The 26,088-nt window shown below is 42.8% G+C and overlaps 1 protein-coding gene across 4 annotated transcripts in view; it reads left to right on the plus strand.

The window, feature by feature from the left end:
• Positions 1–26,088, plus strand: part of MYO6 (myosin VI) — a 184,881-nt gene that overhangs the window by 31,430 nt on the left and 127,363 nt on the right. For all 4 annotated transcript variants that reach the window (XM_019496841.2, XM_019496843.2, XM_019496844.2 and 1 more), the window contains exons 2-3: positions 11,475–11,614; positions 24,804–24,873. In XM_019496841.2, coding sequence (XP_019352386.1) covers positions 11,498–11,614; positions 24,804–24,873 — 187 coding nt within the window. In that variant the 5' untranslated portion in view covers positions 11,475–11,497. The remainder of the gene's footprint in view (positions 1–11,474; positions 11,615–24,803; positions 24,874–26,088) is intronic.

Genomic DNA, 26,088 nt, shown 5'->3' on the forward strand with positions numbered 1-26,088 from the left:
AATAGGTGTGGACAATTAAAAGTTACCTCCCAGAGAGACTAAGAGTCTGATTCAGATGGAGGGAGATTCTAGTTCTTAAAGAAGCATTTACCACACTTTTCTTTTGGTTCAACAGTAAAAATACATGTCATGTTAGAAAACACAAGCAGAGCAAACTAACTAATGTGAGGCTAAACTGTGTTCTCAATGGGGACAAGGCCAGTGATGTTTTAAAATGTTTTACCTGGTTCCACCTCCTTGGAAGACTGATGTAATTCCTTGTCACTCTTTAGTTCCTGCCTTTTCAAGTTCAGGTGATAGAGCATGACTCACCTATTCTTACCCAAGCTTTTTTGTTTTGGTATAGTAAGGAGTTGCCTTTTGTGTTTATACCTTACCTTTTTATTATTTGCTCTTTGAATTCAACCTTGACCCTCTCAGATTCCTTTTAATGACTTGCTATATGTCATTTATTGCCTTCATCCTGGTTAGAGTTCCAAATTCTGAAGTATTTCTGTTACATTTGAGCAATATCTCAGACTGTAGCATATTTGCCATCTCGGTTCTCCTTTTGCTGAGAGGTAGTTGTGTCTTCTGAGATGCTGCTATTTTTTTACAAAGTACCATCCATGACACTGGCTAGCTAGCTAACTAACTAGCCGTTCTTTTTAATTTAAATGTTAGACTCCTAGGCCACATCCAGAGGAGTGCAGCCATGCGGTATGTGGCGCCGCAGATGCGTCTGAGGTGCCACATACTGCACATTCAGCTGTTTTCCGATGCAAGGGAGCAGCACAGGGTTTTTGTTTTTTGGCTGTTTTTTTTTACCCTTGGACATCCAGGGGTCAAAAAAACCTGCACAAATAAAAAGTGGAGCCATGCATGTGGGGACAGTGTGTGCTGCTCAAAACTAGAGCCTGGCTGGCCAGAGCGACACTCGGGCTGCCAGCCAGGATCTGGGCAGCAGGATTGCTTCTGCTGCAGCCCCAGGAGGCCCCCAGAACCCCAGATAAGGCTGCTGGGGCCAGCCCCAGCCTTCTCTACCCCACCCAGGGTAACCTGCCTTGTGCCAGAGGGCGTATGGCACAGGCATTCCCCAGGCACAACTAGTGGTGGCGGCACAACTTGTGCCGCCACCACTAGTTGTCCCCAGGGAATCAAACATCCATGCTCGTGTAGATGCAGCCCTCCTGTCTAGATTTGTTGAAGATTAATGTTACTACTGAATTTACTTGATTCCAAGATGAGGTTTTTAACCCATTTAATGTTGGGGGGCAGGGGGAGAATCCCGGCCTCTTGGAACTGAGTATGAGGTGGCGGAGAGGCAGGCAGCTACTGTGGCTCTTTGGCCCTAACTGTGGGTTGGGGCTGGCTTCCTGCCTCTCCAGTGCCTTTGCATCCCCTGCCTCTCCCCCCAAATATTCTTCACCCTGTTTCGTTTAGCGTTTTTACATTTTGCTGAAAGAGAATAATACTAAGGTTTAAAGGTGTAAATACTAGGGCTGGGTGAAGCTTCGGTCGCTGATTCAATTTGGAGGCAATTTGGCTTGATTCAGTGGCCAAATCTCCGAATCCAAATCAAATCAGGAAACCCATTAATCTTTCCAAATTGAATCGGAAGCCTCTAATTCGATTCAGAGAGTTTCAACGATTTAGCTTTATTTTATTTATTTATTTTTCTATGTACCTCGAGGTACTAGGTGCAGCTTGTGAACGCTGAGATGCTGGGGCGGAAGGAGTGTCCCACAGGTTCCCCCACATTTTCGGCGATAGACGTGGAAGTGGACCAGAAGCCCCTGGCTCAGCGACTGGTGCCTCCTGGGGGGCACTTGGGGTCCCCCTGCAGCCGATTGCTGAGCTGGAGAAGCGCAGGGGTGCCGTTCCCCGCACACTTGGCAGCGGACCTGGAAGTGGACCGGAAATACTTCTGGTCCACTTCTCGGTCCGCTGCCAAGCACACGGGGGAACTCCCTGTGCTTCTGTGGGACGCTCCACCTGCCCCAGCATCTCAGCGTTCACAAGCCGCGCCTGGTACCTCGAGGTACATAGAAAAAACGGATAAAGCTATGTCTTTGGCCGAATTGCTGATTCTCCAAATCAGAATTGAATCTTCAGGTTTAGATTTGGCTGAATCAAATTAAGACAGTGAACCAAATCACAGTTCCCTGCATCAGGCCTGCTTCGCACACACCCTAGTAAATGTAAAGTATAAAGATGCTTAGTGCAAGGAATGTAATGCAGCTTTCATTAAACAGTTCATTCTGGCAGCCTGCTTTAGCAAACTTCAATTACATGGAAAATCCTTCACTCTTGTCATGAACAGCAATTCCAGTTATTTAGCAAAAGCGAGTCATTGTCTTTTGGTGATGTTTGACCTTCCTGATAAAATGTAACAACAGTTTTTAGCAAGTTTTGGCTGCATTTTCTTTTAGAAGATCTAAATACTATAGACACTAAGAACTAAATCACTTTTCTGTTGACAACAAAAGATGACTTGCCTCAGTTAATCAGTTAGACTTGTATAACTGTTTAAAAAATCTCTATCAAAATATGTTCTGTATGCTTGAACTTTTTTGATTCTAAAAAAAATCACAAATGCACTAGTGAAATTTACTATAATCCACTACCAGTAAGCCAGACAGAATGTAGAACTCTGTTTCCCATGACAAAACTTCATATATCCTTTAAAACTTCCTCCTTTCCCCCACTTTCACATACCACCCTTAGGTGGTACAGGAAAGAAAGGGAAGATGAAATGTATAGCATTATCCTGAATGGTAACCCTGGTAAGTGAACAAAAAATTGCTCCAAGTCATCTTTCAGGCCTGTAAACAAATTTGTCCCGGCCTACATTTTAGACTTTGTTTCTCTGTCATTGCAGCTTTTCACTCTGTCAGTCATGCTGTTTTCTACAGCCTACTTGTTTACCTCTCTCATCCCTGTTGTTCTTTCAGCTCTGACCCCTATCCATGTAATGGTGGTTACTTGGGCAGCTGGTAATAGAAGACCTTTTTGCTCACTCAAGAACCTTCTTAACACACTTCTTTCACGATGTTCACAAGTTTGGATTGTGGGCATCTGTATTTCTTGGTTTGTTTGCTTATTTGTTTTTTTTAACATAAGCTCTGCAACTTGACAACTGCTCCACTCTTCAGTTTTCTCTGTGCAGCTCTCTTTTCATTCATTCATTCCTTCATTTCTTCTTTCTTTCTTTTCTTTTAAAATTTTTTTTAAGTATCAGATTTTTCTTGGGTCTGGTTAATTTGTATATTTTTTTTCCTCTTGTAAATTCTGAAGGTCTTTGGCAGCAAATTGCCAATCTATTTGTTTTTAAAAAGAAATATTAAAGCAGGTGTGTGTGTGTGTGTGTGTGTACACTCTTATACCTCTGAAACATTTAGTGGCTTTTATCATCTTACCTTTTCTGTTTCTTAGAATGGCTGCATTTTCCATGTTGTGTCAAAGACCCTCACACACAAAAGTGGAAATTGACTTATTGAGAAGAACCCCCCCCACCCCCCCAACCCTGTGCATTTAACATCAAATGAACTTTACACACTTATGCTTGGAACCTGAAAATAAACTGTTCTCCTTTTGTTTATCAATATTGTAGCAAGCAAGTACCATTGTGTTTGGATTTTAGGGGAATGTTTAATTTGAAGTAAAGTTGTTAAAACAAGATGCACAGACATTTCTTACTGTTGTTAGATTTAGTAAAACCTAGATATATTTGAAAAACTTGAATAATCGTTTTGGCTTTATACAACAGGGTAAAATAGAGTTTTAAAACATCTACTTTTGATGTATATGTGACCAAGCTTTGATCCTTCCTGATTTCCAGAGACCATTCTCTGTGTGTAATGAAACAGCAAACTACTTCCCATCCTTGTATTTAGATCTGCTTTTTCTTCTGACAGTTGTAGCCTAATTATGAAGTGTTCCAGTGCAGAAGACAGTGATGTCTTGCACTAATGAACTGTGAGCTTTGTTTGAAACTCATTAAACTTGAGTCATAATATTTGATGCAACTTAATTAAAATTTTCTCATTTGTTTTGAGCATGCAAGGATTGATTGATAAATGTTTTATAACATAGAACTATAGAAAATTAGGGCTTGAAAGGACCTCAAGAGGCCATCTAGTCCACCCCCCCCCCCCCCCCCCACTCAAGGCAGGATCATTCCTGTCTGTACCAGCCTAGGCAAGTATTGTCTTAACTTCCCAGGAGGGTAACCCCACAGCCATTCTAGATAATCTATCCTAATATTTAACCACCCTCATAGATGGAAAGTTCTTCCTGATATAGAACCTAAATTTCCCTTGTTGCAGTTTTTGGACTGTTACTTCTTGTCTTGTCCCGTGTACCCACAGAGAATAAGAGTTTGTTGCTATCCTCCTTGTAGTCACCCTTTCTGTATTCAATGACTGTTAATAGATCCCTCTCAGTTTTCTTCATCTCCAGAATAAATAATCCCCGTTCTTCCTACCTTTTTTTTCTTCAGTCTTGTTCCTCAGGCTTCTTGTTATTTTTGCTGCTGTCTGCTGGACTCTTTCTAATTTGCCCATGTTTGTCTTAAATTACAATGCACCAGAATGGATGCACTACTCCTGGTAGTTTGTGAAACTAGTTTCACTTAATGAAACTTTTTAAGAGCATAAAGAAGGTGGTTGTTGGATGAATAACAACAAAGGAATAACTTTGAAAGCATTTTAGAAATTCAGTGACTAACTGTTCAACACAGAAAAAAAATATTGGTGTGTGACTGTAAAAAGTACAAGAGGCAAGAGGGTTTGGTAGTATCTTTTATTGGACCAACCGTACAGGGCATGGACCATCTTTGTTGCTACAACAACACTCCAGTATTTGCATTAAAAAGTATTTTCAAGAACACATTCTAAGTGTGAACAAACCTGTGCGCGCCGGGTCTGACCCCGGGTCGCTTACGTCGCTCTGCACGCGGACTGTGGCCAGCAGCCCGGGCAGGCCGGGTCGGAGAGGGCGGGCGCCGAGCTAGAATTAGACACAGACACGTAACGGTTGATTTTAAGATTATTTTACTTACACCGAGATGGTCGTGGTATAGGCTGAGAACTTGCTTGAGTTGTGGTTACAACAAAAAACATGAACACACGTGGAGGTTGCAAGGCTCCACGCAGACAGAACACGACAAACTCTGGATGTCCAGGACAAGCGCGCATTAAACTCGTCGTTACGTCTTATAGCAGGCTCCGTTCGAAGACGGGAAGAGGTGGGCGGTGGATCAGGCCGCCAAACTCCTCTGAGCGACACACAGGGTTTCTATTACCCTGCCGCGCACACCCAGAGTCCCCACGAGATGGGTGCGGAGTCCTCTTCGGCTTGGGCGGAAACTGCTCAAGCCTCTTATACGGCTAGCAGGCCAATCGCTAGCCGCCACGTGTGAATAATTTAGAACTAGCCAATTGCGGGGCACGAATTTGCATACGACGAGCGGGAAACCTTTGCACCGTGCATTTCTGTGTTGCAAAGGAAATGCACCCTGCAAAGATCCCTGCAAAGTGGCGGGAACACTTCCCTGCATGCGGGTTCTCTGCGCAGCAGAACTCCTCCGCGCAATGAAGTTGTATACCCACGGGGATAATTCTTAGTGCCGAAGCACACACACAAAAAAATCAGACCTTTGGGTCATGACAAAACCCAGTATGGGCTTACACCCTTAAATGAAAGCTTGGAATTGTTCTGTGTAACTGAAATATAGTGACAATTTAAATTTCAGTACTGTTTCACAGAATGTTGTTTAAAAAGATGCTTGTCCCAAACCATCTCTTATTTCCAGAACTGCCAAAAGCTTCCATCTGACTTAACTTAGCTGTATAAAGCTCTAACTTTCCCCTCTTCCCTTTTAATACCTTCTATAACTCAGATAGGTACTATAGTAAGTTCTTTAGTAACTTATATTGTAAGCGAGTTATAACATTTCATTGGCTTTAATACCCAATTAAATGACATAGGGAATACTGTTATGTTTTAAGTTCATCACTGTTATATTGAAATTGATTTTTTTTTAATTCAACATGCCTGAAGCTGTTGGGAAGAATTCGGGCCTTGGATCTCAGTTAAATAACGAACAAGGGTGGAAAAAAGAGGAACTTAACTGACTGACGTTTATTACTATTAATTATCCTATTTTCCCCATTTTAGCATAACTTGCAGAGTGCCAGGTTCCTTTTCCAAAGCACTGGAATATGCTAATCATTCTTAAAAATTGCAAAATTTTAGAAAGTCTTAATAACCTGTGTGTAAGGTAGGTTGTTTTTCAGCAGAACCTAAACCATGTAATTACCCCTTTGCTCTGTTCAATCACTACTTCATATATGCCTGCTGGTTTGTCTCTTTGGATGCTGTCATTGTGATGGGATTCCATCTGTTCTTTAGTGCAGCCAGACCAGTTTTATTTTTCAGCTGGTTTAATTAGCAATCAGTACAGTGCCTTGCTATAGTAAACTGATAGTCCATAGATTGCTTCACACATGAGTGTCTACCTCAGACTTGTGTTAACCAGGTTAGTAATTGTAACACTCTATTTTGCAGTTTTCTATCAGCTGGGCAGAGCAGTTGCTGAGAGAATTAAAGGAATCAGGAGTGAGTTTAAAATGTGACATTTTTATTTTTAGAGTCAGTTTTAACTCTTCATGAATGTTATGATTGTATAATGGTAGCGTAAAAATGATGTAGCCATCTCACATGATGGTGTAATCTCTTTCACTCAAGAGACTCTTAAATACTTTATATTCAATATATTATAAATATCGATTGACTTTTTTTTTTTTTTTTAAGATCAGTTTAATTAAATCTTTGCATGGAAGTGGTAGACTGTACTAAAAATACTGTTACTTTTCAAGTGACTATTTTTACCTAAAGGGACTTTTTCCCCCCCTATGTCTTATGCCTCTCAAAATAATTACATCATTCACTGATGGTCATTGGTAGTTAGCAGGAATTAGTGATTGTATCAAAACCAACGTGTAAAATGAAAATGTTATTCCCTTTTTTTTTTTTTTGGTATCTTGTCGTCTTTGCTTGTTTTGGTCTGATTTGGTTTTCAAACCAAAAACAGTATGTTCAGAGATTAAAGAGGATCATTGAAAAGGTATTTAATTTTCCTGTGCCTCTTATTTTAAAAAGGTCTTAAAAAAGGCCAGGCATGCTAAGTTGTCCCTTTCATCACCTGGGATTTGCTTTTAGTTTGAGCTCTGCTACTGCATTTACAATATGCTTTGCAATGCTTGCAAAGGAAACACCATCATTAGCAAAAGGGCGAAACTGACTGTATATTAGATTTGTCAAATAAATAAAATAAATTGAGAAAGGTTGTGTGTGGGAAAATCATTGGTATCCTAATAATCACTAGTACTGGTCCTAATAATTCTATAGGCAACTCGGAACAAAACAATAGCAGAGACCAGTTTTTAAATGGGAAACACCATTTGACAACAATGACAGTGTTCCTTCTTAAATATAGCTTTTCCTTCCTTGTGTATGTTGAATACAACTTTCATGTTTCCATATTCATAGTCTGGACAGTAACCTTTTTATTGTTAAATAAAACTTTATCCTGTTCTCCGGTACAGGCTAGAAAAATACAAATTTATATCTAGACTCTGAATAGGTGCAGACGTATTGGAAGTGTTCAAGATACAATAATGTCAAAATTTAATTTCATGCTGTTCCTTAAGACAGAAGAAACTTTTAATAACTGCACTCATAATTAGATCAAATATTCATCACCCAAGTGACAGATGTATAACAACTTATGTGGAGTCTTTCTGTCACTTTACAAACTCAAGTATTTGTGAGTGTGATTTTCATGGTGGCTGAGCTCACCTTTCTCTCAAATACAATGGAGTTTTTTAAAGAGGATTTGAGACCTCAGAGAACTTTCTTGCCCTTTAAATGACCAGTGAGGCATGACGCCTTCAGAGTATATGAAAGGACAAAAGTGAATAAACATTAAATCAAAGACTGGCAATTCTAATTTAAGGGACTAGATTTAAAATTGAAGCAGAACCAATTCAGTAGAAGCCTAACTTTTTATGTACAAATCCTGGCAGTAAGAGAGACTAATTTCAGGAGGTTATGGATGTGCAACATAGTTGCATCTGGATTGCTGGCAGTGTTCCTCATAACAAAATGCTTTTCTTTGGTTTTAGTGGTTGTATGACATATTGTTTAAATCTCAGCCTAAGCAAGCATTTTACAAGAAAATGATAGGCTTATGGAAAAGGAGGTCTGACCGTGCCCCAAAATAAGCTTAAAATTTTTAGCAACTACTTTTATGAGAACAGTTGCACTCTGAGGTCAAGAGCAACTATGGTCTATCTGATCAGATTTCAGAATTGGGAGGGAAAAATTGTGGCCAAGAGCCAAGTCTGAGTGAATGCAAATGTTGTTCTAAAGGGTTTTACTGTATGTTGCTGACACCACATGACCAGGATAATCGGGTATTGTTAACTTCACGGAATGCAGTTGAAGCATTCGAGTAAACATAAATTTTTCTGAAGCTGTGTAAGATACAGGAGACTTAGACCCTGATCGTGGGGCGAAAAATATGTGAAGTTTCTCTTACGTTTAAGTACATTCTTAAAAGGTATGCTGACAACTTCCATTTCTTTATTTTTTACTCCAGAGCCATTCCCTTGCACACATTTTAGGACTGTCAAATTTTTAGAGATGATGTAATCCTTTTGAGATTACATGGTTCTAATCTGTTCAAAACACACTCTAATGCTAGTTTTTCAAGGGTAAAATTATTTTAAATTGCAGTTCTGCTTTCAGGAATGATTATGTATAAACAGGACCAACTTACTCTGCAATTTTTTTCCTGTGTGTATTCAGCTATATCTGCTGGAGTAGAACAGTTTGAAAAATACTGCTGCTTTCACTGTGATCAGCCATGCAGAAGCGCCACAGAAATGAGCAAGAGCAATTTTGCTTTTGCATGCCAGAATTGCACCAGACATAACCAAGAGATCAACTTTTTTCTTTGTAGAGTCATCTCATTATATTCTAATATAAGATCATTGTATTTATTAGAATCCAGGTAGAACATGGCTTGGCTTTCAGATTCTAAGTCTAGTTTTTAGCTCTAGCTGTTAGAAATATTCACTTTTTTTCCCCCAGGGTGGAAAATCACTTCATTTTTGCATGTGAGCTGAACAATTTTAACACGAAATAAATGATAAAAATTAAAATAGCCTGTTTTCCTAACTTATTTCAGAATTTAACTGCACTTTAAAAATGTCTGGCCATCATATTAAAATTTTTTTTTGGAGTTGCTTGTTTTAAGATCTGTAACAGAAGACAACGTTTGCTTACAGGACAGTAATTTATACTGGAGGTAAAGCTAAATATCAAGGTTGTGAACATTTGCACACCAGTTCCAGTATATAGCTGGCTTTTGTTCCAGTCTTTCTCTATTCCTGGGAGGAGGCTAGAAGAGGGCCTACCTTTAATGCATGACATCTTGGACCAGACTGTGGGAGTTGTCAAGAGTTCCTGGAAAATTCTTTTCCGGTACTAGGGTCCACAGTGACCCTTTCACTGATATGTTAGTCTTTTTTTTCAGTCCAGTGTGATCTTACAAAGTCTGTACTAGAGAAACACTGAAGAGAAATAACTACTAAATAAGAAGAGGTGTTTTGTAATCTGCCTTGACAGGGGGGAACAGATAAAAGGGAACTGAGAGGCAGGGTAAGGAAGTAAAAATGCTTGGGGTAGAGGGCAATTGCATATTTGTGCATGGAAGAAAGACAAAGTATGAATGTAACTAGCATAACTAGAGCACCATAACTTTGTATGTATGTTGCTTCCCTTTTCTGTCTACTCTGTATCTCCAGTTATTTGGAGAAGGGTCTCTCTCCTGTTTTTTATGCCTGTTTTGCACATTTTGAGCAGTACTGTAATACCTGATAGGCGTAGTTAGCCTATATGTCTTCTAGATGTAGAAACCAGAAAACCTGACTTGTGCAAAATGACAAAACTTTCTGTATTGCTTGTTCCTTAAGAACACTTAGAATTGCAAAAATTGAGTATAATTAAAAACGAAAATATTGCTCTTCTTTAATAGTTGTCTGTGGAGATTTTGTTTCTAAGACATTTAAAAAGGGGATATTGCAGTAACTAAACTGAGATTGGGTTTAGAACTGAGTAACACTTGAAAAGAATATAGTCCCTTGCTCAGCCAGGTGTGGATTAAGATTCATTGGGACCACCCCTGACTCGTGCCTTGCCCCGTAGCTGTGGGCTCTGTCTCTGGCTGGTGCAGCAGGAGCAGGGGCCAGAGTGGGATGCGCTGCCCCGCTAGGCCTGGGGCAGGAGCTGTGGCCACCCCTGCCTGCAGGTCCGCACTGTAGCCAGAGCCTGGGACCAGTTGCACAGGACCCCTCACAACATTGCCCTGTCGCCAGGCAGTGCTAGAGGTGTAGAACTGCTTGATGTGTAAAGTGTGGACCAAGCTCTGGTGGCAGCCCCTTTCCCTGCTGTGGTGCAGTCTGGTTGCAGCGGTGCCCAGCAAACACGCAGGATCGTGGCTGGGCTGGGCCAGGTCCTAGCTGAACTGGGGCTACAAGGTCCTGGCCACACAACGCACCTGGTTCCAGTCCCTGTCGCCTCCGACTCCAGCTGCTTCCAAGGCTTTGGTGTGGTCACACCCCGTGCCCCACCCGTACCTGGCAGCCACAGGATGCTGCATCATAGATGCCCAGTCTGGCCTGGCTGCCAGTTTCATTTGTACCAGGCTGCCCCTGCCCCCCCAGCTGGCCCGTGCGTTAATCTACCTATGCCTTGAGTTTTTGAAGGAAAGCAGCGAAGAGAGCAGTTCACACAGAAGTTTTCTTCCTTATACAGAAACCAAATAATTGATACCTGTCACTGAATATTACAGTCATTATACTGTAGTTCCACTGGCCTATGAACTTAGGAAAGGTGAAATTTTGGGAATTATTCCTCTTTAGAAGAAACTTTGTACCTTTTTAGGCTTTTCTTAATATGAAGTGTTGCCAGTTTAATCTTTCTTGACTTGCAACAAGGATATACATCATATGTATAAAGATTTTTAGAAACCTGAGAATAGGAGAGGTGACAAAATATGTCTTGAACATGTGAACGGATGTTTGAGGTGGAAGAAAAAACTTCCACTGAGCTTGCCTGCTTGTCAGATTCTTTGAAGTCAAAATATCTGCCTTGTAGCACATATGCTAAAATTGGGTTCTTAAAATATTTGAGCTATATTTAAATTATGGGATTGCGCCTATTTAGAAAGTCCTTATATTGGCAAAATACCTATTTTAATTCAGTGAGTGTTTCATTTAATAAAGGTCAGAGTTCTCTACTAAAAAAGGTATAGTTGTAAGTATTTAATAGTAGAAATCAGACTTTCTAATAAACATGTAAAATAAAGATGATTAAGCAAAATAAAGTTTGCATATGTATATAATATCTCTCTCTCTTTTTTACAGCAAGTAGCGGATAGCTCCCAACAATGGAGGATGGAAAACCTGTTTGGGCTCCTCACCCAACTGATGGGTTTCAGATGGGCACAATTGTGGATATTGGCCCTGACACCTTAACTATCGAACCTTTAAACCAGAAGGGAAAGGTGAGTTTCTCAAAGTGATCTAGATCATAAGAAATTCTTTTTCTTGTAGGCTAGAACTACATTGCACATAGTGTATATAGAGTAGAGTACTGGGAGTTGGTTAAATTATTAGCTTGATCTCTAACTTGCTGTTTAAACTAAGTGAATTTCTCTAGTTCATCAGACTCTCATTGACTTCCAATATGAAGAAACATACAGTTCTTGTCAGAAAGGATTATTGTTTGTGCGTGTCTGTGTGAGAGAGACCTACATGAGAGGTAATTATGAGAGAGATACCAAATTTTGAACCTGCACAGTTGAAGATCAGAAGAGTTAAAAAACTAGTAGGATGCAAGTCTTTTCTTCTTCCAGTTTAGCAAGACCTGAATGCTAAGAAAGAAAAATAAAGCCTGTGAAAAAACATTCACTATAGAGATGCTTGCAGAAAACTGATACTTGAAAAATAAGAATCAGGGTGAAGGGAAACTCATTTTTTAGGTTAAAAAATTGTAGCTAGTTGAATCTCATTTTATCTTTTTTTAAATATCTTAAAAGGTAGCAATGGTCTCAAATCATAGTAAGTTCCTTGGGTTACATCTTTGCTATGGGCCCTTCACGCCTTTTATCCTGTTTTCAATACTAAGTTGGATTCTTTATCTTGATCTGTTCTAACTTGAGTATGTTTAAATAGTTTGGGTTGCCATGGCATCTTTCATATCTGGTAGCCCTAAAGCGAACATTGATTTTTTTTATTTTTTTTTCCTGTTTTTTGGTGTCAGTGCATACTTTGACCTTCAATCTCCATGTCTCTGTCTTCTTAGTTTGGACAAGAAGTTGGGGTTTTTTGTTGGTACTATTTTGTGGGAGATACTTTATTTTTCCTTTAACAGTTTACTGTCTGAAATAGTGGGCAGCTGTGTACTAATTTGTTTCGGTTTGGACATTTCTGATTGCTTAAGATATGTGCCACTTTCAAGAGTTCATCCGTGTTATAACTGAATTTACACAAATGGAAAAACTCCTTATTTGCTTAACCAACTTGTTCATGGTGACAATTGTAGGGAATTCTTAGTAACAGATCAGGAGGTGGAAGAACAGATCTTCCTGAATTTAACCATTATGTATTTCTCTTCTGGAGGACCTGGGTTTATGGTTTGTGAAGAAACTTGAATAGGAAGCTAGTGATCTTTCCTCCAAAATAAAGTTTTCTGTTTGTTTTTTGTTAAGATCCTCAGATCAGTGCTTTACAAGGCTTCAGCTGGGAAGCAGAACCAGATCTTTTGGGGAGCAATGTACTGAATGTTGTGAAACTATGTATATGTAACTGACCTAAGCCAGTTGTGCAGAAGCTCCGGCCCGCCCGTGTGATCCAACGCATGAGGCTGTGTCATCCAGTCCATGAGGCTTACCACAAGTCTAGGAATTTTGTAGTGGAGGAGCGGCGGCAGTATTAATTGCTATGGCTTCCAAAACCACAACACTATAATGCTGCCACTGCTTCCCTGCCTCCAAAAACCCAGATCCACAGAGTCCCATGGGCCAGATGACATAACTTTGCATGCTGGATCACACTGGTGGGTGGGATCTCTTGTGGTTCAATCCAGTGGAGGAGGGTTACTTCATAGCTGGATCCAGCATGAAGCTCCGCTGGCACACCAGATTGCATCCATGAGCCACTGCTGCACACCAACCCCATGGTGGATCCAGCTTGTGGACTGACCCCACCCATAGGCTCTAGCATATGGGGCTATACGTTTGAGCACTGCTGATCTAAAAGAACTCTAGCTGTATATCCTTTCTCATGCACCTTCAGTAAGGGCAATAGAGGTTTTTCCTGTCAAACTCAAAAGCCTGGAGAGGTATTGGCTGTCCTTTCCAGCTGCTGTAGCAGATCACTATGTCCTGATGCTGAGATTATTGTTCTGAGTCTCTATTGCAGTTTGACTCTGGACTTCTCTCTTGAAAACAGACAAAGAAGATTTTAAATCTCTTTTCATGTAGGTAAATGGGGCAGTTATCCTTGGCTTCACATGCCCAGACCATTCATAGGGTCATGGAAAATTCAGGTTGGATTGGGACCTCATAAGGTGATGTAGTTCAAACCCCTACTCAAAGCAGGACTGTCCCAAATTCTGTTAGCCTAGCTCAGACTTCGTTTAGCAGAGCCTTAAAAACCTTTAACTGCAGATTCCACAACTTCTCTGAGTAACCTGTTCCAGTGCTTTACTATCCTCCTAGGGAGACAATTTTTCCTAATAGCTAGACTTCCCTTGCTGCAACCTGAGACCATTTCTCCTTGCTCTGTCATGCCACCACTGAGAACAGTTTAGCTCTATCCTCTTCATAACAACCCTTCATGTAGTTGAAGACTACTATTAAATTCTCTCTTACTTACTCTGGAGAAGAGAAGACTTAAGTCAATTCCCTCAGCCTCCCCTCATAGATCATGTGCCCCAGCCTTCTAACCATTATTGTTGCCCTCCACTGGACTATCTCCAATTTATCCACATCCTTTCTGTAGTGAGGGGCCCAAAACTGGACACAGTACTCCAGATGTGTCTTCACCAGTGCTGAATAAAGGGGAAGAATCACTGCCCTCAATCTGCTGGCAACACTCCTACTAATGCAGCCCATTATGCTGTTAACTTTCTTTGCAACAAGGGCACGATGTTGGCTCATATTCAGCTTATCGTTCACTGTAACTTCCATGTCCTTTTCTGCAGAGTTGCTGCTCAGCCAGTCATTCCCTAGCCTCTACCTGTGCATGGGATTGTTGTGTCCTAAGTGGAGGACTTGTCCTTATTGAAATTTATGAGATTTCTTTTGGTCAAATCCTCCAGTTTATCTAGGTCACTCTGAATCCTAGCCCTACCCTCCAGCATATCTACTCCACCACCCAGCTTGGTGTCATCCACAGACTTGCTGAGGTTGTACTCCATCCCATATTCTAGGTCATTGAAGGTATTGAAGAAAACTGGGCCCAGGACCAACTCCACTTGACACCGGATGCCAACTAGATATTGACCAATTGACTACTGCCCTCTAACCTCAGTGATGCAGCCAATTTTCCATCCTCCTTAATTTCCATTCATCCAACCTGTACTTCCTGAGCTTGCTTGTGAGAATGCTGTGGGAGACCGTATCAAAAGCCTTGCAAAAGTCAAGGTATATCACATCCACTAGTCTCTCCACTTCCACAGAACCAGTCATCTTATCATAGAAGGCAGTCAGGTTGTTCAGGCATGACTTGTCCTTGCTGAATCCATGCTGTCTGTTCCTGATCATCATCTTTTCTTCCATGTGCTTAGAAATAGAATCCTTGAGGATCTGTTCCATGATTTTTCCAGGCAGTGAAGTAGGGCTGACTGGTCTGTAGTTCCCTGGATCTTCCTCCTTCCCTTTTTTAAAGATGGGCACTATATATTTGCCCTTTTCAGTTGTATGGGACCTTTCCCAATTTACTATGAGTTTTCAAAGGTAACGGCCAGAAGCTCTGCAATAAAATTGGCCAGCTTCCTCAGCACCCTTGAGTGCATTATATCTGGACCTATGGACTTGTACATGTCCAGCTTTTCTAAATAGTCCCTAACCTGTTCTTTTACCACTGTCAGCTGCTCATCTTCTCCCCAAACTATGCTGCCACACACGGTCACCTATTAGCTGAACTTGCCTGTGAAGACTGAGGTAAAAAGGCATCGAGTACTTCAGCCTTTTTCTGCATCGTCTGTAATTAGGTTTCTTTCCCCATTCAGTAAGGGACCTTCATTTTCCCTGACCTTCCTCTTATTACTAAAATACTTGTAGAAACCCTTCTTGTTACCCTTCACATCCCTTGTTAGTCACGACTCCAGCTGTGCTTTGGCATTCCTGACTTCATCCCTGCATGCCTGAGTGATATGCTTATACTCCTCCTTAGAAATTTAAGTTTCTACTTCTTGTACGCTTCCTTTTTGTGTGGTAGTTCATTGAAGAGTTCTCTGCTGAGCCAAGCTGGTCTTCTGCCATACTTGTTAATCTTCCTGCGCATTGGGATAGTTCATTCTTGCGCCCTCAGTAAGGTGTCTTTTGAAGTACAACCAGGTGTCCTGGATGCTCTTCTCCCTCAGACTGGCCTCCCAGGAGATCCTGCTCATCATTTCCGTAAGTCAAAATCTGCTTTTTGGAAGTGCAGGGTCCTTACTCAGCTGCTCTACTTCCTTCCTTTCCTCAGGAACCTGAATCTTATACTGACTTTTGCCCAAGTTGCCATCCATTTCTACATTCCCTACCAGTTCATCTCTGTTTGAGCAGCAGGTCAAGAAGAGCATGACCCATAGTTGGCCTCTCCAATACTTCCACCAGGAAGTTGCACTCTCCAGAAACTCCCTGGATTGCTGCATATTGCTGTATTGTCTTCCCAGCAAATGTCAGGTTGATTGAAGTCCCTCGTGAGAACCAGGGCCTGTGATTGGGAGACTTCGGTTGGCTGTTTGAAGAAAACTTCATCTACCTTATCTTCCTCAACTGATAGTTAAGGATTTACCTAAGTTGCGGGGAGCAAAGGAGATATTTGTGGGCTGCATGTGAAGCCAGTTTCTTGGCCCTTGTGCAGTGAGCCTGTCCCTTATTGCTGATTTGGCCAAAGGGCCCTGGTAGCCCCACCCCTTGCTGCTGATTGGTGGAGGGATGTCATGGCCCCACCCCTCACCACTATTTCGTAGTTTTTTATATGATAATTTTTCACTTTTCTGGGAAAAGAAGCTCTCCAACTAGGAGCCTAATCAGTATAACATTGGACATTTCTGTCAGCAGAAGAAACCCCATGGCAAGACTAGCCTTAAAATGAATACTTGGATGAAATGATTACTGCTCTTATGTGTCTCTAAATGCATATTGCCAAGCAGGACTTTATTTTACTGTCTAGTATAAAATCCATAGTTCAGTTACCCTGTTAAAACCAGTGAAACATAGCTTTGAATCCTTGGGTTTCATTGTGGATGTGTAAGTGTGCCCAAATGAAAAGGTCAAGTTTCTGTAGTATAATACAGGTTTCCCTCAATTTTATGTGGGTTCTTTATATGTGAATTTGCTCTTATGCGATGAGCATATTTAGACCCATAATTCACTATATGTGAGGTAAATTCGCTCTTATTTGTTCAGCATAGACACCCCTCCGCCCAAGCAGGTAAGTCTGTGTGGGGAGAGGAAAGGGTCATGGCCCCACTCACCTCAGCCCCGGCTGCAGCAGCCCCAGGAGCAGCTGGCACCAGCTGCCTGCAGCTGCTGGGCTGCTCCGTGCTGTCCCCCCCCTCTCCCCCCCCCCGGTCCCTTTGTGCCTGGGCTCTGCCTGTCCCCACTCAACTTAGCTCCTGGACTGCTCCATGCCCTGATGCAGGCAGGTGGTGTCGGCTGCTTCTGGGGCTGCTCCAGCACAGACTGGGGTGAGTGCGGACAAACGGAGCCCCAGGCAGTGTAGGGCACGGCACTCACCCCAGTCCCTGCTGCAGCGGCCGTGAGAGTCACTGGTGCTAGTTGCCTGCAGCCGCTGGGCTGCACCATGCTCCTCCTGTTCCCACTTACCTCTACTCTTGGGCTGCACGTGCCCTGGTGCAGGCAGCTGGCATCGGCCACTCCCAGGGCTGTTGTAGCAGGAGCTAGGGTGAGTGGGGACAGGCAGAGCCCTGCGGGGTTCGGGGCATAGTGCAGCCCAGCGGCTACAGGCAGCTGGTGTTGGCCGCTCCCGGGGCTGCTGCAGCAGGGACTGGGCTGAGTGTCGTGCCCCGTGCCACCCAGGACTCCAAAATTTCTTGAATTTACTTTAAGGAATGACTCCTGCAAGTACACTATCTTGAATTGAAAGTGTACGTTACTGAGTCTTGTTGGATAGAGTCCTTGAAGTATTTTTAACACAATCTGTAGTTTTAAGTAAGTAGTTTAAAATTATCCTGGTTTTGGAAGGTATCTCAGCTGGAAGGAACTACAGGAGTCTCTTAATGATTGACAGGTCTGGTTATGTGAGGAAGCTAAAGTATCCATTTGAGCAGATCAATGAACTTTATTACTCAAGGAAGTTTTTAGATATGTATCCACTTCCTGGTATAAAATAATTGTGTATCTTCCTTCTTAGCATTTGCAGTAGTAACTATTAGAGACTCAGGAATGTTGAAGATAGAGAGGAAGGCACTACAATTTTTAATAACCTATGACTAGGTAAATTACATTCTTTCATTTTTAAAAGGAGGTTGCTAGAACTACTTCTGTTAAGACTATAGATTTCACTAAAAATGGTTCTGCGCCAGGGTATTCAGATTATCATTTAAAACTTTTTTATCTGTTGACTTTTATTTCACCTTTACGTATTGGTTTTCAAGACTGAAGGTTAGTTAAGGCATCTTAATGTATTATAATTCTCTCTCTCTCAACTTTGCAAGCTGTTGAGAGCCTGCATTAAATCCCATACAACATGATTGTGATATCCCGTATTTATGACAATAATCTCTGCATCTCTATGAGTACTTATTTATCTGCTCACAGATAGCATGCATTTCAAATCCTTGATGATCTAACTATTTCACAAATATTAAAAGAAGTCTGCTTCATTGTTCACTTCAGGCAGTCTTCTCTCCTCTGAAAAGATTGCTATTCTGGTGAAGACCACTCTTTTTATTGAGTAAACCATTATGGGTTAGGCCCACAAAAGTATATGTAGGTGGCTAATTCCAATTAATTTCAATAGGTGTTAAGTACTTAAAAGCTTGTGGATCTGAGCTTTTGTTTTTGAGTGACTTGCTCACCTATAAATAGAAAGTATTTTATCCTCACTGTAGCAGATGCTTCTCAGACAGATGAGGACTTGCAGGGCTTAATTATAGATGGCTCCATGTCATTAATAGTTCTGGTACAGGTTAAATACTTAATATTTTTTAAAATGCTAGGCAAGCAGTTACATTATGCTTAAGAATCTGTTAAGCTTACGTATTTCATCGTTTCACTAACTTCCTTTGTCGAAATCATTTAGCTTGTTTCAAAAGATTTTTTTTTTTGCCTTTTGCATTTAAACTATTAATTAAAGACCGACCCTCATTTTCTGAACATTATTATTGATGTTTGGTTTGCTCAAATTGATAGCTTCTAAGAGTTCTTTATTCCTAGAGAGGCAGTTTAATTTACATATGTATTTCTGCTATGCCATACACCCCCCCCCCCCCCCCCCCCCCCCAATTTCCTAGAGAGAAGTAAAACAATTGAGCCCTTCCTGCTTGCCCAGGAACATCGGAACATCTAGAATGTGACGTTTTAATTTTTTTTTTTTGTAAGCAAGGGGTTATAAGAACATAAGAACTGCCCTTTACTGGGTCAGACCATAGGTCCATCTTGCCCAGTATCCTGTGTCACGTGGGCAGAGGGTAGATGCTTAAAGGAAGAGTTAACTGGGTATGACCAGGTGTTTTTTCTCCACTGTTCCCCTCTTACTTGCAGCCTCTAGCATTTAAGGTCTCGGAAGTTCTGATTTAGAGGCTGTACCCCTAACTCCTGTGCTTAATACCTATTGATACCCTTTTCCTCCAAGAATGTCCAGTCCCTTTTTGAATCTGGATAAACTATCAGCTTTCACAACACCCGGTGGCAATGAATTCTACACTTTAATTACACGCTATGTGAAAAAAAAAAAACCTTCCTTTTGGATCATATGATGTTTGCATCATATTTTTCTTGTTTGCAATCTCCACATAATTTTGTGCTGTTTGGTGAATTGCAATGAAAAAGAGCAAGGGGCATCTATACATAGTTGCATTTGGGAGTGTAAGGAAAGGATAGTTACAATATTGGGTTACATGACAGAAAGAAGATCCGAGTCATACAGAAAGGTATCTTTTTACCCATCTAGTTCCTACGGAGGCCATTTAAGTTTCATGCCCCATTTAATGTTAAAAAGCTGATTTCTAAACAAGGTCACTTTGAGAGTTCTCTGGTATCTAATATGAAGAATAATTGCTTAATTTCTTTAAGTGTGTGTTGTCCTAAAAATTGTCATGAAAATAAATACTTTGACCAAGGCAAGAAGAAACACAAAGTGCTCCAAAATAAACATTACCCCTTTAAAAGGGATAGTAGGACAAAAAGGGTTCTTTGGGAAATGTATTTAATTGTGTGGCCATGATAGCTTGCTCATCTTTCTACTTCAATTATTCATCCATAGTAGCTGGCAGCATTCAGGCATGCACTTTTCACTTGGTAAACAATCATCCAGAAAATAATAGTGTAATATGGTTGAGTATGACACACCAGTTATATTCCTTAATAATATAGCTAAAACTAGGCACATGTTTTATACTGAGTCTAAAATCCAGGTGTTAAGACTTTTATCTAGAAGTTAAGTATTTGTTCCCTTTTATATTACTTACTTGAATTCCATTTTAAAATATTAAATCCACATACTGTAAGAGAGAGTTTAGCCTGGAGAGCTCTAGAAAGGCATGCAGTATGATATAATCCTTACATCTGCAAACACTTTTAGTTGCTCAGTTTCTAGAAACCAATTCACAAGTGTTCCTAGAAAAATTAAAACAAAACTACCATCCAGTCAAAAAGGGCTGTGATACAATGCTGAGTTTTAGTTTTCTTTTATTAAAGGTAATTAAAGAAAGAGGGTCTTTACTGAGGTCACTCTTGTGAATTAATGCTGGATAAATTAGAGGAGGCAAAAAGGAAATGTAATATCATATTTTTGTGGCATAGAACATTCACCTTTTCCCCTGAAATCAGCTGCTGGAATATAGGGTGCATGTTTTAAGCAAATAAATGCAGTAATATCTTGAGCTTCTGGTGGGGGTAAGAAAATAACGCTGTACCTGCTGCATATGGTGCAGCATAGTAAGCAAGCAGGACTCCCTAGCTGTTGGCTGTGACCAGTAGGAATCCTGCATGCCGTAAGTGGCAGAAAGCTGGAGTTAATGTAGCCAAATGTGGGGCAGAGGGTAGAGCTGCAAGATAGCCTGCACACGGACTCCAGGTGGCTGCAGCAGGGGTGGGGAGGGGCATGCATGCGGTGGTGAAGGAGGGAGTGGGGCTGGAGCTGGGGCAGGGGCAGCAGGTGCTGCACAGCTGGGGCGGGGTGTGGGACGGAGCTGCGAGTGCCTTGTCCATGGGGCACAGCTGCTGCTGCTGCTATGCACACCCCAGGAGGGCATGGGGGGCATGTGCTTCTGGATCTGTGCTTGGGGTGAGGGTGGGCTGCCACTGTGGGCTGGGGCCTAGGGCAGCACTGAACTCTTCCTGGTGGGGGGTTGGGCTAGGTTGTACTTGAGACAGGCGGTGGCAGCACTGGGACGGGGACTACTGGGTGGGGGCTGCAGTCCCCCCAGAATTTGTCGTAGCTCCCTACCCCCTTTCCTAGTGCCACAGCCGTCCGCCCTGAGTGCAGCATGGCCCAACCCCACTCATCTCAACTCCTGTTCCTGCCTGTGCCCTGCTCCCTCCCTCGCTGCTGCTCAGCTTGAGGAGATGAGAGCTCAGGTAGTTTGGCTCAGCCAGCAGCACCTGTGGCATCCTGTGGGTAAACAAAGCAGCCACAATGTTTGGTTCGATCCCTACTTGATTTGCCTGTGTTTTGCCTGGGAAAATACTACACTATAACACTATTTTCAGGAAAAGATCTTTTTTCTTCTTTTTGCCCTTCAGAAACAAGGCGTGTGTCTTATTTATGGTGTTTGTATGCAAGAAAATACAGTATCTTCCAACTGTGACAAAACAGTATCATTTGGGGATTTCTAAAATGCCAGATCCAAGCAGTAAGTACCCTTGGTTTCTGTAGGACCACCTAGTGTACTCTGTCTGGTTAAGGACATTTGTATCAAGTAGATAAGATAGATTTGTTCAGGAGGTCTATTCAAATCAGATTCTGACTATTATGAAGGCAGGGTGTACTGCTGTGACAGAAACCTTTTAATGGAAGAAGGAAAGGGGGAAAAAGTATAGCAGGACTATAACAATATGATCCATGAGGCATCTCATACACCAGGGTTAGGGATAGAAATTGCACGTGAACATTGGTTTAAGTGATCAGAAGCTGGTTTAAGCCTGTAACAGAACAGGAGTTTAGTGTACATAAACCTCTTTCAAAATGGCTGAAGCTGGTTTAAGATACACTGGTTGGGTGTAGTATCAGATTTAACTGATTTAGGTCAAACCGGTTTATGGAACTTCTGTTCTAGATCTCCTTCCAGCTCAAGTTAAGTCAGTTCCCCAGCATCCCATGATACTTTGTAGCCCTGGGCTGTACTGCTCCAATAAGTAGGGTCTGCCCTGCCCCTCTGCTCCCTAGCCGGAGCAATATCACTCTGGGTAGCTGAGGAGAAGGTGGGGGGAAAACACCAGACCCCTCAGCTGGGTGCTGCTGGTAGGAGTGAGGGGGGGGGGGAGAGGAGGGAGCCAGACCTCCAGTTGGGTGCTGCCATGTTCCCCTCTTAGCCAGCCCAGAGGGGGACTGGAAAGGGGAGTCCAGCCCTGCTCCCAGCTGCGGGGTGTGGAGCCAAGCTCTGGTACAGGCTTCTCCCTCCTCCCAGCCAACCTGGAGGCTAAGAAGGGGCTGTGGCTCCCAGCTCTGGGGGTCTGAGACTCCTGGCCTTGGAGCCCCCCACCCCCTTCCATCCCTCTCTCCTCAGCCCACCTGGAGGCTGAGAAGGGGGCATGACTAGGGGACTCCATCCCCTGGCTCCCAGCTTGGGGATGGGAGCCAAGCCCTGCTGCAGGTCCCCCCTACCTCTCTCCCCCCCCCCCCCCCCCATCCAGCCTGGAGGCTGAGGAGTGGGTGCGACTCCTGGCTTTCAGCTTTTGGGGCAGAGCTATGCCCTTGCTGTGGGCTTTCCTTCCCCCTCAGCTAGGCCCAGGCTGAGGAGGGGCCATGGCTCCTGGCTCTAGATGCAGACTTCCTTCCCCTACTGTTTCAGCCAGCTGGGAGGCTGAGAAGGGGGTATGGCTAAGAGATTCCAGCCCTGCTCCCAGCTTGGGGTTGGGGAGCAGAGTAAAGCCCCCAGGTTCAGCTTCCCCTTCTCCCTGGCTGTTCCCAGCTCGGGATCTGGTGTCAGGCAGAAAGGGTAGGTCCCCTCCCTCCCTCCCAATCAGCCTACAGGGAGGCTGAGGAGGGGACATGACTTGGGGAATCAGAGGGCTCCAGCTCACTACAGCGACCAGCAGGGGGTCCGCAGTCTAGCGCCGCCTGTCTATTAATATGGACCACTGCAAGGATCTGACTGCTTTATCTATTTGAAAAGTGAATGTCAGTTCACTTGCTTATTGGTTCAATCTATGCAGTTTAATCGATTCAATCTTTGCAGGTGTTTTTAATCTTTGGGCTTTTTGACTGTCTGTACGTAGCACAGGGCAGGGAATAATGGACGGTACTGCCCAACTGACAATAAGTGGTTTGGTTTAGAGATGCTTTAAGAGTCAAATGTAATACTTTTAAAAGTCTGATTGCTGAGTGTTGTGCAGGACCTCAGGTGGTACTATATTAGGATGCTATGTGGTGTAAGCTAGTGTTTTGCAACTCGTGGTATGTGTACCCCTGGGGTACACGAGACATGGGCAGGGAGTACGGGGGTGCCGTGTTTTGAGTTTGGCCTGCCTCCCCGCCTGGCGGGTTGGAGGTGTCTTTGCTTGTTTGGGCCAGAAGTTCCGGTCACTACCGCTTTCCGTGTGCCAGGCTTTCACTGGTTCCCGAGGGAACAGGGAGGGGGGCCTAACACAGGCTGCTTTGCCTCGGGCTGTGGTCCACGAGGAAAAAGCGGGACTCAGTTTGCAGCGGTGAAACCGGAAGTGCCACAGTAGGACTTCTGGTTTTGCTGTGTTGATCAGCAGGTGGTACATAAGGTACCAAAGTTTGAGAACCACTGATATAAGCTATATTACGTTGTATTGTGCTGAAGTAAGAGGGAATAGCTTTATACTTCCCATGGACTGCCATAGAAAAGTTGTTTGCTTAGTGAAATGTTTTAAATAGATCATCATGTTTAAAATGTAATTACTTGCATTTTTTTGCTTGTCTTGCCATTTTAGATCAAGTAGACTAATACTGTGTTACAAGTCACTTTTCCACATTGAAATTATCTCTGAAACAGCATAGCAACTGTAACGTTTAATTGAATGAACAGAAACCTTGTACTAGAGATAGCTACATTTCTCTGGCAAACGCAATCTATGCAGGCTGTATCCACTCAGATAAATGTCTAAACAAAAGTGTGTAATGTTTAAAAACACAATAGTATGTATGGTATGTTTGTATCCTATGGATGTTCTAACACATCTGTTGTTGCATGTTTCTCTTTCCTTTTTTAAACGATATTAATTACAATTTCTGGAGTATGAGGGAGACAAGTTCACTTTTGTTATAAATTTGTCCGAGTGGGTGATGTACAGTTGATGAATGGGTTTCTTGTGCAATTGAAGTACTGGGATTAAAGAAGTACTTGTTTTTCTACAGATGTTTTTATATATATATAAATTGAAAATATATATAAAAATAAAATATCAAGCTACAGTGTTTTGGAGATGTTATGTGTGTATCTAATGGGCTGCCTTTAAATGGGAATGAATTTAAATAGGTTAGGACAACTGCATCATAACAATTGTGATATGTGACTTTAAACCCTAGGGCTTCCACTGACTTTCTGTATAATTCTGTTTGTGGCATATGCCCTATCTGAGTCTGTTTCCTTTTCAGTAAAAGTTTACTCACTGTTTTCTTGTATTGCCCATCCCTATAATATCCAAATGGCGATATTTTTTACTTTGGTCTTGGGTTCTGTGGACGGCATCTGTGGATAAAAAGTGTTAAGTAATATTACTAATATATTTTAAACTACAAATTACAATGAAAATGTAGCTTTCTTTGCCATTATTGTAATCTTCCCACATTCTATTTGTCTGAAAACTATAATGTAAGCTTTTGTTAATGGACTTTGTATTTGTCCTGTTCCTTGTGTGATGAAGCCCTACTCCTTTATAGTAGTCCTTATGAATGAATGTAGTAGAAATAACACTGCACATTACTGTTTTAGTTGGATGAACCCACTGTAATCTGCAACAGTAAGGTTTAGCAATGACGATTTTTCAGTTTCCTTACATGAATAATGAGTTTTGAGTTTACTTACAACTTAGCAAAAGACGTTTTAGGACTGTTTTCCATTTTTTGGTGGAAATTCTGAAAGTGTCAATGATTTTTGTCTGACAGACTTTTCTGGCTGCTATCAACCAAGTGTTTCCTGCAGAAGAAGACAGTAAAAAGGATGTGGAGGATAACTGTAAGTACTGCACTGTGACATAGATTTCATACTGAATAGCAGACATTCATTTGTTTCATAATGAAAAACCTATTTCTTACAGTTCAGCTTCAGTAAACCTAAAGACTTGGCATAGCACATGTAACAAAGTTTCATTAATGTGTGTCACAAGTAAACCAATTACTAAATGTGTTCATCACATTTGTTGCTCTCTACTGTGAACCTCTAGAAAGGGAATATGTTATTATGGTGTGTGAACTGCAGTACTCTTGAATATACTCTTAAAAAATAAATTTCACTTAAACTTTTACATCTTAAATCATACAGTACTGAAGCAACTCTTGGGCTAGGGACAGACATTCACAAAGCCGGAGCCTAAATTGATTCCACCTTTGCAGGTTAGTCTAACCTGCCTGGGCTGAACCGCTTTGTAACAGAAGAAACATCCTCTCTGGACTGAGGAGATGCAGACATATGCCTGCAGTTGCTCAGGCCAGGTGCCAGGTGGCGCTAGAGCACACCCTCAGCTGCAGGGAAGCTAAGCTGGGGGTGTCATGGGCAGTGCAGGCTGAACTGGCCAGGGAGGGATTTAATTCCCCCTCTCTATCCCACCAGCAGCAACCCAAGCTGGATCTGCTGGGTGCTCCCCACTCACTGCTGCAGCAGCCAGGCGGTGGCAGGGGGCAGGGCCAGATGCCACCTGCAGGGCCTTGCGGGGGTGGGGGGCAGGGTGGGGAGGAGGGTAGGGAGCGAGGTTACTCACTGCTCTGCCCCTGGGGCACTGCAGCTGGGTCTGTCTGGCCGCAGCCGCCTCAGTCTGCACTCGGGGCAACATCTGGCAGAATAAGCCCCCTCCTGCTGGGTGGGGACTGGCCCTGAGCGCAGACTGAGCGGCAGCTGCGGACTGAGCAGTGGGCAGACTCGGTCTGCACTCAGGGCCAGGCCCTCCTGGTAGGCAGGAGCTTATTCCACCAGATGCTGCCCTGAGCGCAGATGAAGTGGCGACTGTGGCTGGGTCGGGCAGACCCAGCTGCAGTGTCCCAGGGGCAGAGTGGAGAGTAAACCCATTCCCTGCCCCTTCCCCCCCCTCCCCCCCCCCCATGCCCCAGAGGCCCCTGGAGGTGGCATCTGGCCCTGCCCTCATCCCTGCCCAGCTGCTGGAGCGTCAAGGGGGGAGCAACTGACTGGGGCAGCAACCCCAGTCCCTGTTTTCCCCAATTATGAGCCTCTTTCCGA

This window comes from Alligator mississippiensis, chromosome 1, assembly GCF_030867095.1.
Source record: "Alligator mississippiensis isolate rAllMis1 chromosome 1, rAllMis1, whole genome shotgun sequence".
NCBI lineage: Eukaryota > Metazoa > Chordata > Crocodylia > Alligatoridae > Alligator > Alligator mississippiensis.